Genomic DNA, 18979 nt, shown 5'->3' on the forward strand with positions numbered 1-18979 from the left:
GAGTGAGCGGACCATACAAACGCTCGAGGATATGTTGAGAGCATGTGTCCTAGATTTCGGTGGGAGTGGGGACTCCTAACTCCCTTTGGCTGAGTTTTCATATAACAACGACTATCACACTAACATTGGTATGTCACCCTTTGAGCTCCTCTATGGGAGAAAATGCAGGACCCCGATTTGTTGGGAAGACGTTTGTCATAGCGTCATGGGGAGCACATAGATAGTGCTCAAGACGACGAAGCTCATTCAACAAGTTAGGCAGAGATTGCAAACAACCCATAGTCACCAGAAGAGTTGCACTGAACGACGCCGATTTGAGTTGGAGTTTCAGGTCGGGGATATGGTACTGATGAAGGTGTCACCTTGGAAAGGCATCATCCGATTCATAAAGCTGGGAAAACTGGGTCCCAGTTTATTGGTCATTTCCGAGTGGAAGCCAAGGTGGGCAAAGTAGCCTACCGCTTGGACTTATAGGATGTGCTCATCCAGATTCATTACACCTTCCTTGTATCCCAGTTACGCAAGTGTGTGGCTGACGAGACCGCTGTAGTACCCTTGGATGATATACAGGTGGATGGCTGCCTGAATTATGTTGAGCAGCCAGTAGCGATTGTCGACCGAAAGACGAATACCCTACGAAATAAGGTGGTGTACTTGGTAAGGTGCAGTAGCAACACCGTAAAGGATCATAGTAGACCTAAGAACCCGATGAGGAGATGTGTACCCATTATCCTGCTTTGTTCGAGGCTCAAGACTTCGATGGCGAAATCTAATTCCAGTAGGGGAGAATTGTAACATTTAATGCAGATACTCGAGCTTTTAATGTTTTGAGCTAAATAAGAATGTAAAAACCCAAAATTTTCGAAGGTCATGACGTGAGAGATAGGGTCTCACGACGTGACTTCAGTCTAAGGCATGTGACTATTTTAAGGCTCACGACGTGAGAGTTAGAGTCTCACGACGTGAGACTAGGCAAAACCCTAATCCCGTGTTTTGCTCCCTATTTAAGAGAAGTGGGAGGTTAGGGTTTGCGCATCCTCAACCTCAATCACCTCCTTCCTGCCTAAATCATTTTTAACCTCCATTGGTGATCTTAAGATCTCTTTTGGTGGTTTTTGGCCCTTAGAAGAAGAAGAAGAATCTTTGGGTATAAAGTTATTTGAGATATATTCAATCAACACCACCATTTGCATCACAAAAATACATGCATTTCATCATTACTTGGGTGTTTTTGTCCATGGTTTCATGACAACCGAAAACATAAACAACCTCCAAACTTGGTTATGAATAAAACATAAGAAACAAGTTTTGATAATTTTATGAGTTTCAAATTTATTCTAAATTATAAATAGAGTTTTTAATTTGGTTATTTGCGTTTATACACAATGCAAGACCATTCTATTACAAGTTTAACAATTTACTGAGCGCGCACACGCACAAGCACACACGCGCGCGCGCACACACACACACACACACACACACACACACACATATATATATATATATATATATATATATATATATATATATATATATATATATATATATATATATATATATATATATATATATAAAACTTAAAACAAATAACACAAAGTTTCGAAATTGTTCATAGAAGTTTAGAGTTTGTTTTAAGATAGAAGAATCTCGAAACTTGTTTTCAAAGTAAATGAAGCACGCGATACCACTTGCTAGGTTGGCTTGTTTAATGAGATCTGTGTTATTAAAAAAAAGGCACTTACTAATTAATCAATATATTAATTATGCACAAATCTAACAACATAATACGTAAAACAAGAGTTTCAAACTTGTTGTCTTGCAAAAATCTTTTTCGGTTAATTTAAAATCGTGCCCTTTATGCACAAAACTAACGGTTAAATACTTTAAACAGAGAAAAACTAGGCTTTCAAAACTGAAATAAGGTATTTTACTACTTAAAAAGTTCAATATAAATCATAAAACAACTAAAGGGATTAGATCTTACCTCAAAAAAGAAACACCACCGAATTTGGTTTCAAACTACCTATAAAGAGCAGTAGATATACGAGCAATGTTTTAAAACCCGGGTTGACCCGGCCGGTTCAACCGGTTGAACCGTGACCTAGGATAAAAGGCGGGTCAATTGAGAATGTTTTTTTGTAAAAATACGGACCGGATCGAACCGGCCGGGTTTCCCCTGAACCGCGGTCCGACCGCTTATGTTGAACCGGTTAAAACCGGGTTGACCCGTTTTAATAGGGTTTGGATAGTTGGATACAAGTAGCGAACACCAAAACAACGAGTCATTTGCGGTTTCTTTAATGTTTTTCAGTATTTAAACTTTGTGGACATCAAACTATTGGTTTTATATGTTTATGCATTATGTAGGAAAGTAAAAATATATAAAAAATAAAAAAATAGAAAAAGACCATAAACCGGGTTGACCCGACGGTTCAACCGGTTGACCCGGGAACCGATCGTCACACCGGATCAACTGAAAACCCGAGTTTTAAAACATTGTATACGAGATTTCAAAATTGATTTGCTTTTGAGAAAAGGCTAACACTTTAAATATTGGATATAAGGAGCACAATAAGAAGTTAGAAACTCTAAATTTATCAGGCCAAGTTTGTGATCATTTTGGATATTTAATTTCTCTTTTGGATATTTCAAAATAGATGATCAAATTGTCTACTAATTTATAAAATATGATGACTTTTATAAATATCATTATAGATAAATCCTATTTACAGGTTTATGTGTACACATGAGAAAAGTCATCTATATAAAACAATAAAATAGATAATCTTATTTACCTGGATGCTAATTCAATTTCATCTTCAAACAATCGTCTTATTACCGAGATGCTAGATTATATGACATACCAAATTTAAAGAATGAGTTTGATCGGCTTTTGTTGCATTAACAAATAAGCAACACAACATTTTTCTTGATATCTAGACTGCAATTAAAGATAATAAAGGAGATGTATTCTTTATTTATGGTTATGGTGGAACGGGTAAGACATTTTTTTGGAAGACAATTTCTGCAACAATTAGAGCCTAATGTGAGATTGTTTTTAATGTTGCTTCATTAGGATTGCTTCATTATTATTGACCGGAGGCAGGACAACACACACTCTTAGTTTATAATTTCCCTAAGTCTTAACAATGATTCTAGTTGTAAAATAACGCCACATAGTGATCTTGCCAGTTTATTAAGAAAAAGCTCATTGCTCATTTGGGATGAAGCACCCATGGTACACAAGCATGCATTTGAAGTTGTAGATCGAATTTTCAAGGATATATTAAGGTGTGAGAGTATTACAACACCACTCACTTCACTAATGGGCCGATCGAGGAGTACTCGGATTCTGTAACTCGTCTAGGGGCCGAGTAGGGAGTACCCGACCGAGTAATCGGCCAACTCTGCGAGTTTTACAACACTGTCGCGGATCAAATATTTCATTTCTTGCCCCGTGAAATATAAATATAAAAGATGCATTAGGATTAAGAAACCTTGTTTAAAAATTAAAACTACTATATTTTTTTTTATTATATTAGATTATTATTATCCCTTTAAAACCGATATTAGCAATAGATGTGATTAATTTTGGCCTACCAGTAACATGTAATAACTCATGAATAAGAAACTGTTTTCTTGTAAAAAATAACTACAAACTAATGAGGTAATAAGGGTGTATATGGTTTATAGATTTCTAATAAATAAGACAGAAATTCGGGATTCCATTCCATATGGTGTTTGGTTGGCAAATGGACAACAGTTCAGTTTTGTCAAATTCGGTATTTGATGGATGTCACCATTCCAAGGAAGGGTGGAAGGAATTTGTTTCCATTCTTCATTTTTTTTTATCAAAAGATCAAAGTATCATCATTAAATATATTGAAATAAGCAAAAATATTTACAAAAAAATTGATTACAGGTGAAACTAAAAAAAAAACAAAAAAGTTATTCAAATTTTATTATTCATGTCTATTCCAATTCCACCCTAACTAAGACATGACAGATTATGATTCCTTCGTATTCCAATTCCTTAAACCGGTTTCATTCTTTCCAAAAACATTCATTGTAATTATGTATACTTGAACTTTTTATTATGTATAATTTAATATATGTAGCGAGGGTATCTTGGTAATTATATATCCTCCCACCCTGTCCAAGGAATGGAAAAATCCATCAAACATAGAAATTGAAGGATTTGGACGGAATTGAATTTCATCCATTTAGCAACCAGCCACGCCATAGTTGCTCTCTTTATTCTATAATAAGCAAGCTGCAAACTAATGAAGTAAAAAAAATGGTTGAATTTAATAATATTCATACATACCTTGGTATGACTATTGAGGTTGATAAGTATTTGAATCCGATCCTCATTTATAAGCCTTGCAATCGTATCAGAAGTCATTGCTGACACATCCTTAAAATGTTTTGCTTCTGACCGGATACAAATCCTCCATTCACTCCCATATCATCTGGACTCAAAGCATAGCAGAACACCTATATTTCAAACAATTTTTTTTAAAAAAAAAATCTATACTCATAATAATTACAAAAACTATACACCAACAAACCTCAACCTTTTCTTTATTATGCATGCCAAATAGAGATCCCATCAAATGTGATAGTGGATGGTTTCCAAAATCACTGCTCACATATCTACAAGTATTAACACATTATTTTAGGATCCATACCGAGAAATCTAAAAATGGACAATGTTTCGTTATATAGTAACCAAGTTCCACTTTTTTTAAGAGGTTAAACCACTCAACTTTCATTTTTTCTGAAAATTTTAGTAGTGTTTTACCTTTTTACCTTCTAATAAGGTAATCTTTGCTATGATATATTTATTTATTGTTTCCTTAAAAATTACATGATAATAGTCCTTAATATTTGTTTTTTGTGACTTGTGAGAATATTTTGTTATTACGTGTAAACTTAATATTATTTAGCTAGTGGCATTATATATTTTAACAAAATATAACTACAGATTTAAAATTTTAATACACAATTCTGAAAATACAACTATATTATGGATCATTAAAAATAATGCATGGAAAGAATAAATATGTAATACCCATTAGTATATAAACACTTTTAGATGAATTAAATACAAAGTTTGACAATCAAATTTGTTATTTCTCTATTTTACTTATTACTCCAACATTTTTGGTAAATTTTTTTTTTAAGAAAACATACAATGTACAACATTGATGAATTTATATAAGTAATAAAATATAAAATAACTGAGGAATTTGTATAGATATTATGATTACTCCAACCGATTTCACAAAAAAAAAGTTCTTCTTCATCAACACAACTACTAAAATATTGGTTAACTAATGTAAGGTTTTAAAATATAGCAAAATTTATATACATTGTTCATAAAAATGTATTTTTATCATCAATATTAACACATTACTTGCAAAATTCTCATCAGAAATCATTATATTAAGCAACAACTGTATGTACAATCAATTTCAAGAGATCCACTAGTGGGGATGAGCTGATGAGAGTGGTGAACAGTGAAATGATATGAATGTTTAACCTTTCTCATAGTGAACAGATGCAATTGAAAAGTGGAAAACAAAACTAAATCTGTGACAACCCAAAATCTAATTCCGTTACAAATCCCATTTTCACTAACGGAACGTGTCACTATACGTTATTATATGTAATATTTGGAATCATCAATATCCGAATATCTAAATTTTATGCATGGCTTAATATTATCATAAGGAATATAACTCATATGTGTTAACCCCGTTTAACCTAATAGAGTTGTTTTACCTTTTCAACCACTTCACCCGGGTAAAAAGTTTTAACCCAGTTAACTTTAAACATCGGGTAGCCGTGTATCGGGTGCGATTCCCAAGTCATATGCAATGGGTGTGCACAACATTTGAACACTCGTTTACTACACACCCACTCTCTCTCTCTACTTTCTCTCTCTAGACTCGAAAACGACCCCGATTTCCGCTAATTTCCGACTTCCAAACGTAAGTACTCATTCTCTATCTTATTCTAGACATGTTTCATTTAATTTGAGGGCCAAAAATCATAGGAATCAAGGTTCAAAGAGGAGTTTACGGCCTAAGAAGCTCCTTAGGCCGTAAACCCCCAAAATCAAGCCAAAGACCAAGTTTTTCCTTCTTGTATGTTAGTATACTAATTAAGGCATATATCTAGAAGGGTTTGGACACTAAAACACAAGGATTTGGCATGTAAAAAGGAGTTTACGGCCCAAGCATGTGCTTAGGCCGTAAACACCTCAAACACCCCATAAATCTATGATTTAAGCCCCAAAAACACTTCTATGATGTTTGGTAAATTAGACTTGACTCCAAGGAACACTTAAATGCATCAAGCAACATCATTTGAGCACAAAAAGAGGAGTTTACGGCCAAGGCTAAGCTTGGGCCGTAAACACCCAAATTTTTGTGTCAAACAAGTCCCTAAACTACCCTAGTGCATGAAAGGAATTTATCTAAGGCCTATGGAAGTGTGTTGTACAATTAAACTTCACATTTGGATACCAAATGAAGAGTTTACGGCCAAGGATGTTCTTGGGCCGTAAACTCCCCAAAAATGTATGCCAAATTGTTCCAAACTCACTATAGGGCCTTCTAGGATTTTTCTAAGCCATTTGGGACCATGTTGTACAAGTAAAACCTTCATCTTGAAGGATTTATAGGAGTTTACGGCCCAAGAACAAGTCTTGGCTGTAAAATCCCCAAAAATGTCACAAATTAGGATGTTTAATCCTTCCCTCTTGGTCCATAACACACACCACTAAATCAAGGAAGTGAGATAAGGCCCTAAACACACATTTTGGAGTGTCACAAGAGTTTACGGCCAAGCCTAGGGGGCTTACGGCCGTAAACTCCCAATGAGTGACTTCTAGGCCATAAACTCTAAGAAAGTGAACTCATGGACCCTCCCATAAATCATCCATGGCCTTGTACCACTCCCGGGAACCCTCTCTAGGCCTTAAAACCCCGAAAACGACACTAGAATGTCCAAATTCTCTAATGAAAAGCATAAGATGATTAACTTCTTGTAAAATACATATTTCATATGACATTAGGGTCCTAAAAGGTGCTCAAGTGGTTATTTGGTACCAAACGCTCAATCGACACTATTACCCGATTTACCCGATTCACCCGATTTCCGCGATTTCAGGTGAGTTCATACCCCTTTAATGAACCTTTCAAGTGTTTTACATGTTTTAGGGGGGAGATACAAGTTGCTTATAAATGTTTATGTAAAGTTTTACAAAACGATTTCCGAGTTACAAGGATTAATCACATGTGATTCACTACTCTTAGCTCAAATCACATGTGATTTGTCCTTATGCCCTAAAAACGGGTTTTACCCTTTTCAAACTATTTTTAGACAGTGAATCAGAAATTAAATGTTCTTTTGGAAAAATACTTTTATTTAATCAATTTGCTTAGAAAATGTAACCACTCTGATATATTTATATAAATAAGACTTGGAGGACTTAGGACTGATATCTCGCCTTATTTCCTGTTCTTGTTTGATTGTGGGCTTAGGGTAGTAGTTATCCGTCCGACTGTCGTTGATTTCTTACTTATATAATCTGTATATCAGTATGGTATACGAATATTACTGCTCTCACTTAATGCTAAAGTCACTAACATGCTAAGAAACATCCCCACTAAGATAACCATAATAGGTATGGTTAGGGTCGCTACCGCTACTACTCGCTAAAGTTATTATTATCTACACTATAATACTCCTTACTACTAGACGGTACACTAGTAAGAGAATACACTATGAACAATACTAAAAGATTTCCACACTATAACCATAGAGAAAACACTAAACAAACAATAATACACTAACCTGCTACGAGATACTCTATTCGCTATTCACTACGCCCAGAGTGTTCCAGCAGGAGACGACTCTACATGTATAGATCTATACGGGGGCAGACGCTATTACATCCCGACTGTTAACTCAGTCCGCGCCGTACAGGCCCAGGGATGCCACTACTTCACTACACTGTGCATGACTGGGAAGGTCATGGGATTCTCTATTATTCTCACTATTGGTAAATTACAAGGAATACCCTACAACTACACTAAATGTTAAACCACATCCCGAAGTAAGTAAGTATCTATCACTAAAGGAAGCTCGCACCTCTATCATGGATCACGGGCTTAACTTATCCTGTCACATTTGTTATTTGTAGATTTGCCAAAGAATTTTTACAATAAATTGTTTTCAAAGAGATAAAGAATGCATACTTTTCACAGATTGTCACTTACAATGTATTTCCTGGAAAATATGAGAGTTTCTAAATTTCTACTACTTATGAACATAAAGGATACATTTTTAACACTAATGCTATGTATACAAAAACTCACACTAAACTCTTATGAACTCACCAGCTTTATGCTGATAATTGTTTTCAAAATAACTTGTATCTTCAGGTCAAAGATAGACAGGTACAGACGCAACATTTTTGGAGAAGGTGGAGTACACAAGACCCATCTCTTATTTTTGAATTACTTTTGGGTGATTGTTAAACATTACTACACACGCATGTAATTAAATTCACTATGTAATACTATGGTTGTATGTTTCTTGTTTCTACTATTATGCAATTGTGATGATACTGTTCACTACGTCATCCACCCCGAAACGTATTCCGCCGTTTTCGGTTTTGGGGTGTGACAAAATCACCATTGCGCTTTCCTACAAAGTTTACACATTCTTAAACTCATAATAAAAAATAAAATGGGTAAACTATATTTCATCAGAATTACTTGCCATTTTCCTAAAAAGATTCAAACTTCAAGTTCAACATTGATATGAATTCTAAATTTTCCAAAGATTAATTGTTTCCTAAGATTACATTCTGTTTAAAAAGTTAATATAAAGTTGGTGAGTTCATAAGAGTTTTATCTGTAGAAAATTAGTTGTTTTTGCTTACGTGTAAATCGTATCTCTTCCTTGTAAAAAGTTTTTGTTTTTGTACGCCTTCAGTGTAAAAGAAGAATGTATGTGTGTAGTATGTATTTAAAATTATTTATAAAATAGAAGTTCCTATAACATCTAAACTTATAAAAAGTGTGGCTTGTCATGTGATTTTATTATCCTAAAAATCAAGTGTATAAGTAAATAAGCATACTTATAAATGTAGTGTATAAGTAAATAACCATACTTATAATTGTGCCTTGCACTAAAATCTCATTATTCAATGTTATTGTGAGCCCTTATAATCGAGCTATCGGCTATAATGCTGCCCGCCATAACGCTTCTTCGGGCGTCGTGAAAATGTTAAGACAATTTTCACCCTTGACCCATCGGTTGTGGTTGTAGCTAGCAACCATAGGTGGGGCTTGTCAAACCTATATATATCTATACACAACTCTCCCGCTCATTTAATATTTAACGATTATAAGTCCGGGACTTAGCGTAATGGTTGGAGAAATGTCTCACATAACTCGTCAAAAGTATGTTATTTTAGGTTGTAAATGAAATAAAAGTTTTTCCATGTTTACTGTATTGTTCAAAACGTGTGTTGGTTACCCAGGATAATGGTTTTATCTAATGTGCAAACACAAAGTTTTAATTTTTCAAATCTAGATTTTTTTATAAAAATGTCAGTTTGCGGTTATCCACTGTGTAATAGTATTATCCATCATGCAATAGGTCCAGACTTAGAAGCTTATGCATATGAAGGAACGAAATTTGTGTACTTCCCTTGAAAATACGAATATATGTATATACTTTCATAACCAAGACATAAACATGTATGATGTAGTATTACCCAAAGGTTAAAAGTTTTATCCAACATATATTAGATCTAATATGTATATATACTCTCGTAACTAGGATATAATCTTGTATAATGTAGTATTACCCAAATGTTAAAAGTTTTATCTAACATATATTAGATCTAGGACCTTTGTGTAAAGTCATTGTCCAAAATATAGTTTGTTAGCATGACATGTAACCTCCCCCGAAAGTGTAAAATGAGTGAAAACTAATAGAAAAAGGGGTGTGAACTCACTTGTTGTGTTATTGTCCAAAGGTTAAAAGATCTTTAAGATGGTGGTTCTTGGCTTGGATCTTGGTGTTCTTGAGATTTCCTTCCTAGATCTTGAGTTGTGAGTGTTGTGTGAACAAGAGATGAAGCTTAAAATAAAGAAATTAGAGAGTGATGGTGGTGGTGGTGCAACTCTCAGCCAAGAAGAAGAAAAAGAGAAAAGAGTGTGCCTTCTTGTATAGTATTGAGTTGTGAAGAGAATGAGTGAAAGTGAGGGAGTATTTATAGGGCAAAAAATGCCCTATGGTGTATAGGGAATGGGGGGCTGATTTTTTTGGGGAATGGGAGGGTTGATTATTTTGATTTTTTTATTAAAAAGATGTAAGTAGACACCATGATGATGTCTTGTAATGCTTTTGCATTATTTTAATGGGTTGACTTTTCTTTTATAATAAATTAATAAAATAAGGGTGTTTTTATAACAATGTTAACTTTTATAAAAATACATCAATTCTTATTCTTAGATAAAGTGTCATAAAAGTTGGTTACCATAATAGTTTTTCATATGGTTATTAGTGGTTGGTGATATGAAAGTTAGTATAGTTCATTTATTACTTATTACGATCTTAAACACTAAAGGTCGTTTGTATGTTGTATTTCCATACACATTGTATGACGTTATGTTGTTATAACCCGATAATCATTCACCGATCATCTATTTTGTCATGTATGTATTATAGTGTTAAACGTACCGAACTATATACGGTTTGAAATTTGAAAAGGCAATGTACTTCCATTGAAAGATTTTCTAATATATTGTAATAGTTGTGAGGGATATATTATGTTTACCTTAAATATTGGTTGACTTCTGTTGGCCAAAATTGACAGGTGTCACATATTGTTCAGAGCCATAACTTAATTTTTGCAGTCAATTAAGTTCATGAGAGAGATGAAGCCAAAAAACGAAGAAAACCCTAGAATTCCAAATGGAAACATAGGGTTTTAGATTGCATTTCGTAAAAATCAAATGTTCGAATTTGCAAAGACAAAATCTTTTTCTTTACAAATAAAAATGGTCAGATTGATGGAGAAATAGAGTTAAATGAGCTAACACATACCCTCAAGGACGAAGCAGCATTCCATGATCTTGAATACTGAAAACCCTAATCTGTAACATCAACCTGCAACCATCAAGTCCATCCCTCACACACACTTATTACACTTCAACCATAAGTTTGAAGTCTATTTCCTTCTCGGCGACATGATTGGACGAAAAAGTACATTCGATTGAAGATTTGAAGGTACATATCCTGAAGATGCAGCAAAACATAGACATCAACAATCGGGGCTTGGTCTAATCGAAGGTAAAGCGGCGGAGAGAAGAAGAAAATCAGATGAAAAAAATAGGATGATGGTCGGTGGAGCGCCTCTTTGAAAAGGATCGACAAATGGATATAGGAAGTAAGCGGTGTAGACGGTCAGGTGGGATAAAGAGGTGGTAACCATGGTTAGTAAGCAACTTGTTGAATATATATATATATATATATATATATATATATATATATATATATATATATATATATATATATATATATATATATATATATATATATATTGCATTGTAAAAAAAACCATAATTTTCTAATATATCTACAAATAAAAAGTATAAATCAGATATTCAAAACGCTATGTTTTCTTAGTTTCAACCAATCATTATATCATTATGAACTTCCGACAAAACATCTATATTTATAAATTATAATTTTTTTATTATTATTGTTCAATAACTGCCTTATAAGTATCCTTTTTATCTGCGGTATCCATGTGTTATATTACTAGAATAAATCTAACTTTGGAAGATGCATATTCGACATGCTGCATCCATCTTCTTTACCCCATTTTATTGTGTTTGTGTTGTTAATAATCTCTAAAATAAATGAAAGGAGTGGATGGGATATTTCTGAAACTTTAAGGAACCAAAGTTATAATGTTTTAAGTACAGGGATCAAACCTGGAAAAGAGGGGGATATGTATTATATGTACAACAAAAGACAAACGCCTTTACCGAATTCAAATGTTTAGGTCTCCCTCCTGACAGACGTTCCCACACTCACACACCTCACCTCCAGGTCCAACAATGGCGAATAACTCCAACAACAACAATGAAAATCTATTTTCTTCATTGATTTGTGATATCAAAACCTACAATGGCTCAGATCCTCTTCTCCCATGGCTCCGGTAAGCACAAAACCCTAAATCTATTCTTCCCGCTGTTAAATAAAATATCAGAATTGATTGTATAGAATGATCGAATAATCTCTTACAGAGGCATTAAGAAGATGACGGATTTAATACCACAACAGCTACTCAAACAGAAACTTCCTCGGTTTCTTCAAAAGTGCGCTCAAACTTTCGAAACAGACATCCGTTACCGCAATGATTTACGCTATCTTCGTGTTTGGATGAAATTGGTAACCCTAGCCATTCACTTTGATTGCATCCTCTTGTTTATTCTAATTCTCGAGATTCTAATCTGTATAGTAAAATGTTAGATTTAAGAGAATGTTGAAGCTTACACACTAATTTGAACATTGTTTAGAGGCTTCTTCTAACTATACTTATATTATTCCGAAAGAGAAATACGTTTTGATTTTTAGATCAAACCTACTGCTGTATTGAAAAGTCATCATTATATGTGATATATAAAGTACTAAAAACCACAAATTTGATGTTTTATAGATGTGAATGAACACATATAAGTTAACACTTATCAATCCAAGAACAACATACTCAACAACAAAAATCATCATTTATCACTCAAAATGATTCTCATTCATCTTTATATTATTGTCATGTATGTGAAGTTGGATTTTGTTGATGACCCTGGTGCTGTTCTGGAGAACATGAAGGCGAATCACATTGGGAACAAGAGGTCACTATTTTACCAGGCCTATGCTCTTTACTATGAGAAATTGAAGAAATTTACTGATGCTGAAAAGATGTATCATTTAGGGGTGCAAAAGTAAGTGATTGTTATTTGTTACAACTTCAAGTAATTATCTGATTATATGATGAATTAATAATATAACATCTAAATATGTGGCAGTCTTGCAGAGCCACAGGATGAGCTTCAAAAATCATTCGATCAATTTCTTCACAGAATGGAAAGACACAAAAACAAAAAGACCCGGGGGGTAGGTTTAGTGAAGGATAAACCGCCTTCAACACAATCAAAATCCCGACAAGTAGAGGACAAAAAAGTAATTTCACCAAGTACAGAAGATGAGAAGGGTAAGGTGGGAAATATTGGAAGTGGAGTAGATGAAACAGTTGTGGTAAGATTTACAAAGACTGCAATTGTTGGTAGATCTAAAGCTGAAGATGCACGTCATCATGGTCTTGTGGAGCCCACAATCAACACCAAAGAAGCCATGGATGCAATAAACAGCATGTTTCGTGAGCCTTTAGGTCCAGAACCTTTTCAAAACTCCAACTCCAATCCAAAAAAAGATAAAGAAAATGCTGACAGCTTCAAGGTGTTTAATGATAATGACACGGGTCGACCCGTGGAGGAACCATTTCAAATATATTGTGATCATGATGATGAAGATGAAGATGAGAAAATAGTAGAAAATCAAAAAGACAAAAATGAGGAAAAAGTGAATCCAAATATGACAAAAGCTCCATTCGTTTTTCAAATTCCTAAAGATATTCCTGTAGAATGTCCACAAGAAAAATTCAGAGAAGATACAGTGATGTTGAGGTTTGTGGGGTCCACCATAGCAGACGAGCCAAAGGTGGAAAATGTTTGCCACCATGGTCTAGTGGAGCCCACAGTGAACTTGAAGGAGGCCATGGATGACATTAATGGCATGTTTGGGAAACCTATAGAATTTGTAAGGAAGAGAAGACCAAGAAAGCAGGAGAAAGAGAAACCCTTTGAGGAGAAGAAAAATTGCAGCTCGTTTTTGATACTTCCAGATGATGATGAAAATGACAAATTTCAAGAAAAATTTTGCAAACCGAGTGGTTCATCTTCAAGAAAAGAAAACGATTTGTTTGAGCAAACTGTTTGCACAAAAGAGGCCATGGATGATATAAACAAGATGTTTGCAATGCCATTAGACTTTTAAACAACTTTGTAATTGTAAGAGCCATTAAACTGTTTCCCTTTCTTGTCATTCCTTGAAGAAACTCGTGTAGTTAAACATTACAAATAAGCGCATTAATATGATTAAAGATAGAACGTAACAAAATCAACTCGAATACAACAAAAAGTAAAAAACATAGTAATCATGAAATCAGTTAATGAAATGAAATTTAAGGAGTGGTTTCGGTTTAGGTTTCAGTTTCAGGGTCGCAATTAGAAGGACGAAAAGCCAAGGGTCCAGATCCATAAACAACAGCTTCATAATCCTTCCCATGTAACACCTTGTTCTCAAATTTCAAAGGCGACCCATTGATGCCATTGTTAACATTCGACAAAAGATTGCATGTTGCAAGAGGAGATGACACAAGCTTCACATGGCAAGCATGAAGAGGATGATCCAACAAATAGTGTGTCATTTTGAAATCTTTAAGCTCTGCGTAGAAATACCCTTCTTCATTGGTTGCAAACGTGTTGTAATAACTCACTCTTTTTTTATGGTTTTTGCAAATCACACTGACTTTGGCTGCCGGAATTGGCTCAGCTCCGGTGAGAGACCATGACCCGAAGTATTTACAGCTCTGACAGTAGACCTTTCCTTCCACCACAACAGTGGCGGTTTTGTCTTGTTTGAGGGGTGTTACCTCATGGGCGGCGGTGGTTGCTGCTAGGAGGGCTAGGATGGAGATGGTGATGATGAATTGATTGTTTGCCATTTTTGTTTTTTGTGGGTCGCGGACTTGAAAAAAAGATTGAAAGCTGTTTATGGGATGAAGATGATGGGAGATTGTGTGTGTTATTTATAGTTTTGTTGTGAATGTTACATGATTGATAAAAAAAATTATAAAGTAAAGTTGATTTTGGATTTGGATAGACGTGGTAGCTACTATGCAAATTTATGAACCCATTTTTAAATGAAAATTCTACGTGAAAGCCACTCATTGAAACGAATCTTTTATAAATCAAATCATATTATGTTGATTTTACATACTAAATTTGCAATTTTTTTAATAATTTATAAATTGGTATACAGCTTGTGTCTTTATATAAGTTTAAACCTATCTAATTATTTATTTAATTATTAACATTATTTGTTATAATTTAGTTTTATTTTTACATATTTCATGAGTCAAATTATGAATATATTCATCCTGCAATCGTGGTGTCTAGAGTTCTTCTAGGCTATATTGGATATTGTGATATACTGATGTGCAATTACTGAAGACGTGAATGACGCTTCTTTACTAATTTATATATGGTTGAATTTGATCAAACCGTCGAATCATATTTGATGCTTTATACTTGATTTGTTAAACAAGGTGTTATTTGTTTGTGATTTAACATACTTAATAAATTGAGCCTTATTGATACATATAGGGTATTAGGGTTGTTTGTACTTTGTAGTATATTGTTTTCCTTAAACTATTATATTTTTCTTACCATACCTCTCAATTGTCTCCTCTATAGAAATCTTGAACATTAAATTTGCATCTGAGAATTTACTTTGGACGTATATATTTATGGATGCATTTTTTTCAATACAACCACACTTGTCATTAGGGTTTGACAAAATAAACGCCTAAGTTTGCTGAACAATAACTGTACATCTAAATATCATGTTTTTTTTATTTTATTTAATTAATTAATATAAATATATTAGTTAGCTAATATAAATATATTTCACCTGCTCATGTTATGTATTGACGAGTATTGAAAATATTGGTTGGACTTAGTTTTTTTTTTTTTTTTTGGTCAAGGTGGAGATTGTTGGTTAAAACTGTGACAAAAATACTATGGTCCAGACACCATTTCTGTCAATAGGGTTAACTTCTAGTTTTGACCATATAGACAGAAACAAACGTAAAAAGGGATAAGTTCACATTCCAGTTTTTCAGATTTGTTTGTTTTTTCCCCCTCTCGTTCTGTACGTGTTTCTCACCAATAAATAATAGGGACATCCTTATTATAATTCTTCTTGAAATTTGTATCCTAATTCAATTGTTTAGCTTCCACATTGGCATTGCGTATAGACGTGTCATCAATTTGATATTTGAGAGTTTGCAAGAAATACTTCCAAAAAATTCAAACCCCACGATGTAATTGTAAACACATATCGTCCATCCACGAAAAAAAAAGTCAGACACATTAATTATTTGTACGATTTGATTTTGAATATATTTTATGGTTTTATTGTTTCTTGAATAATTTCTTTCAAAGAAAACGAGATGAAATTGGTGAACACACTATCTTCATTCAAGAACAAATTATTGTCACTTAATATGATATAAATTAAGTTATTTTAAATTAAAACATGGAATATGAATAAAATTCTAATTTGCCACATGGAGCCAAGTTGGATGCGATGTTGGCATTGACACAACGGGTTTGGCACCATTCAGGCCAATCTAAACATATTTTGGCCCAAAAAAAAGCCTCAAAAATATAAATTTCCTTCATATCAATTGTTGGGGTTATTGACTTGTATTCCATACCCAACGACTAGATTTCCATAACGCAATTTCCCTCTTGAAAAATCGCATCTCACCTCCTTCGTTTGATTTTTTTTCCCGAGATTTGGGATTTTTTGAAGCAAGGATTCAACGAATAATAGAAGAGGAAGCCTATACAATGTGACAATGATCTATTCCAAAGTCCAATTCTTTATCAAACTGGGCCTCGTTTTTGGGCTCCTAGCATGCGTAATCTATTTTTCTTAACAATAATGACATAAAATAGCTAATAAAATTTTTGGGGCCCTGGGTGCCCACCATCTTGGACAGGATTGTAGAAATTTTGATGTTTATGACTCAATTTGACTTAATTAGAAATTTGATATCTAAATAAACAAATTTTAAATAACTTGTTGTCAATATATATTTAAAAATTAAAATGTCGCGAAGAAGCCAAGTTGGATGTGATCATGTTGGCATGAAAACTTGTTTCACTCATTATAACAAGTTTGGTTGAGATCGATCACACTGAAACAAAATTTAATGTTTATTATTCTGTTGAACTGAATTAGAGCTTTGGTGACAGTTTTTTCGTCAATACCTTTGATTAACCCGCTATAATATAAATACCATAATTAATCATGCATGAAATCAAATCAAGTTTAGGGAGTGGTTTGTGCGTAGCAATCATTAGGACGAAAAGCCAAAGGTCCAGCAGCATAAATGACTGTTTCAGTATTCCTCCTAAACAGCACCTTGTTCTCAAATCGTAAAGGTGAGCCACCGACGCCATTGTTGACATTCGATATAAGGTTGCAATGGTCAAGAGGAGATGACACCAGTTTCACACGGCAACTTTGAAGAGGATGATCCAATAAATAATGGGACATCCTGAAACCTTTAAGCTCTGCGTAAAAATACCCATCATGATCGGTGGAATATGTTTTGTAGTAACTCAGTCGTCTTTTATAGTTTTTGCAGATAACGCTGACTCTGGCTGCCTCAATTGGCTGAGCTCCGGAGAGAGACCATGGTCCGCCATATTTACATCTCTCGCAATACACTTTTCCTTCCACCACAACGCGGGCTGTGTTAATGTCATCTCTCGGCGGGTAGTCATCTCTCGGGTCATCTCTATATCTGGTGGCTACCTCATGGGTGGTGGTGTTTGCCTTCAAGAAGGCTAATTGGAGGAGGATCAAAATGGTAATGATCATTTGATTGTTTGCCATTTTTGTTTGTCTTGTTGCAGAGCGAAGAGAAGAGTATTAGTAAAGAAAGTTGTTTGTGGGATGAAGATGACGGGTGATGGCGTGTGCGTTATATATAAAGGTTTAGAGTAAATTACATAAATGACCCCTTTCGTTTTGGGTAGTTTACAAGTCTCATCCCTTTCTTTTGTTTTTTCTTTTTTTACTCGTATCGACTTGAAAACTTAATTTGTTGTTATTTTTGTCCCTCTTACCTCACCATTTGATTTCTACTGTTAAACCTTGTTAAAATGACATTTTTTTTTCTCTTTTTAAACATTTCCTATTACTACTTGTTGTTATATACAAGATCAGTAATGGTATGTCAAGTCTCCAAAGGTTGTAGGAGGTGCTAAATGAGCGACGACTATAACTTGGAGGATCGACGTACATTGGTTAGTCATATATATAGATTTCTCAAATCCATCGATCGTAATCTCGTTATTTGACTGTGTGTATGAATTAAGCCCATACAATGAAATTATTCAAGAAATATGGCCAAACAAGACAATGCTACAAGCCGGAATAAAGCACCCACAACAAAATCGGTCAACAAATATGGTGTAGAAAGATGAATTTGCATACACCAATTTTACATATGGTTCGCTTAACTTCAATTCTTTAATTTTCTAGAGTTAGATTCTCAACAACCACAACCATGTTACCAAATCCAATATTTATATTTATTAGGCAGGTTTTGTTCTACTTCAATGATTTCATATATTCATGCAATACAATCAAATCTGCTTTACTTGACTTGGTCGTTGCATGTGATTGAAGCGGGAGGAAGATGGGGCGCCGAGAATGAGAGTTGGGGATTTTTAGGTAGAAGGGTGGTGTAGAGTGTGATGGTGATATGTTTAATTGTGTTATATTTTCTTAGAATAATAATAGTAATAATAATTGTGAAAATAAGGGTACATATATCATTTATTAGAAGTTAACGAGAAAAATAAACTAACACCATTAATGGGAGGGACGAACTAAGCAACGAAGTAATATTTTAGGGACCGTATAAGTAAAAAAAAAAAACAAAGTTGAACTTTGCAATTACCTCTAACCAAAAAGATTATTTATATAACTTACTCAAAACGTGTATTTTGTATTTAGACAA

At 34.1% G+C, this 18979-nt stretch overlaps 3 protein-coding genes across 3 annotated transcripts; 1 reads left to right on the plus strand and 2 right to left on the minus strand.

The window, feature by feature from the left end:
- The first annotated feature begins 12081 nt into the window (after positions 1–12081).
- Positions 12082–14199, plus strand: LOC111879891 (uncharacterized). Its single transcript, XM_023876322.3, has 4 exons — positions 12082–12256; positions 12345–12489; positions 12883–13040; positions 13125–14199. The coding sequence occupies exons 1-4, from the start codon at positions 12156–12158 to the stop codon at positions 14149–14151; spliced, it is 1431 nt and encodes a 476-aa protein (XP_023732090.1). The 5' UTR covers positions 12082–12155; the 3' UTR covers positions 14152–14199.
- A 22-nt stretch (positions 14200–14221) lies between these two features.
- LOC111879892 (non-classical arabinogalactan protein 30) lies at positions 14222–15047 on the minus strand. Its single transcript, XM_023876323.3, has one exon. It carries the CDS (start codon positions 14879–14881, stop codon positions 14357–14359), a length of 525 nt encoding a protein of 174 aa, XP_023732091.1. The 5' UTR covers positions 14882–15047; the 3' UTR covers positions 14222–14356.
- Positions 15048–17144: 2097 nt separating this feature from the next.
- Positions 17145–17890, minus strand: LOC111879865 (non-classical arabinogalactan protein 30). Its single transcript, XM_023876298.2, has one exon. The coding sequence runs from the start codon at positions 17845–17847 to the stop codon at positions 17278–17280; it is 570 nt and encodes a 189-aa protein (XP_023732066.1). The 5' UTR covers positions 17848–17890; the 3' UTR covers positions 17145–17277.
- Positions 17891–18979: the final 1089 nt, after the last annotated feature.

Source organism: Lactuca sativa, chromosome 2 (genome assembly GCF_002870075.4).
Source record: "Lactuca sativa cultivar Salinas chromosome 2, Lsat_Salinas_v11, whole genome shotgun sequence".
In the NCBI taxonomy this organism is placed as follows: domain Eukaryota; kingdom Viridiplantae; phylum Streptophyta; class Magnoliopsida; order Asterales; family Asteraceae; genus Lactuca; species Lactuca sativa.

Excerpts from the sequence above, each read along its gene's own strand:
- LOC111879892 (XM_023876323.3), bottom strand. The coding sequence starts at position 14,881 with ATGGCAAACAATCAATTCATCATCACCATCTCCATCCTAGCCCTCCTA.
- LOC111879865 (XM_023876298.2), bottom strand. The coding sequence starts at position 17,847 with ATGGCAAACAATCAAATGATCATTACCATTTTGATCCTCCTCCAATTA.
- LOC111879891 (XM_023876322.3), top strand. The coding sequence starts at position 12,156 with ATGGCGAATAACTCCAACAACAACAATGAAAATCTATTTTCTTCATTG. Across the intron at positions 12,257-12,344 it reads CCTCTTCTCCCATGGCTCCG|AGGCATTAAGAAGATGACGG; the intron begins GTAAGCACAAAA and ends AATCTCTTACAG. Across the intron at positions 12,490-12,882 it reads TTCGTGTTTGGATGAAATTG|TTGGATTTTGTTGATGACCC; the intron begins GTAACCCTAGCC and ends ATGTATGTGAAG.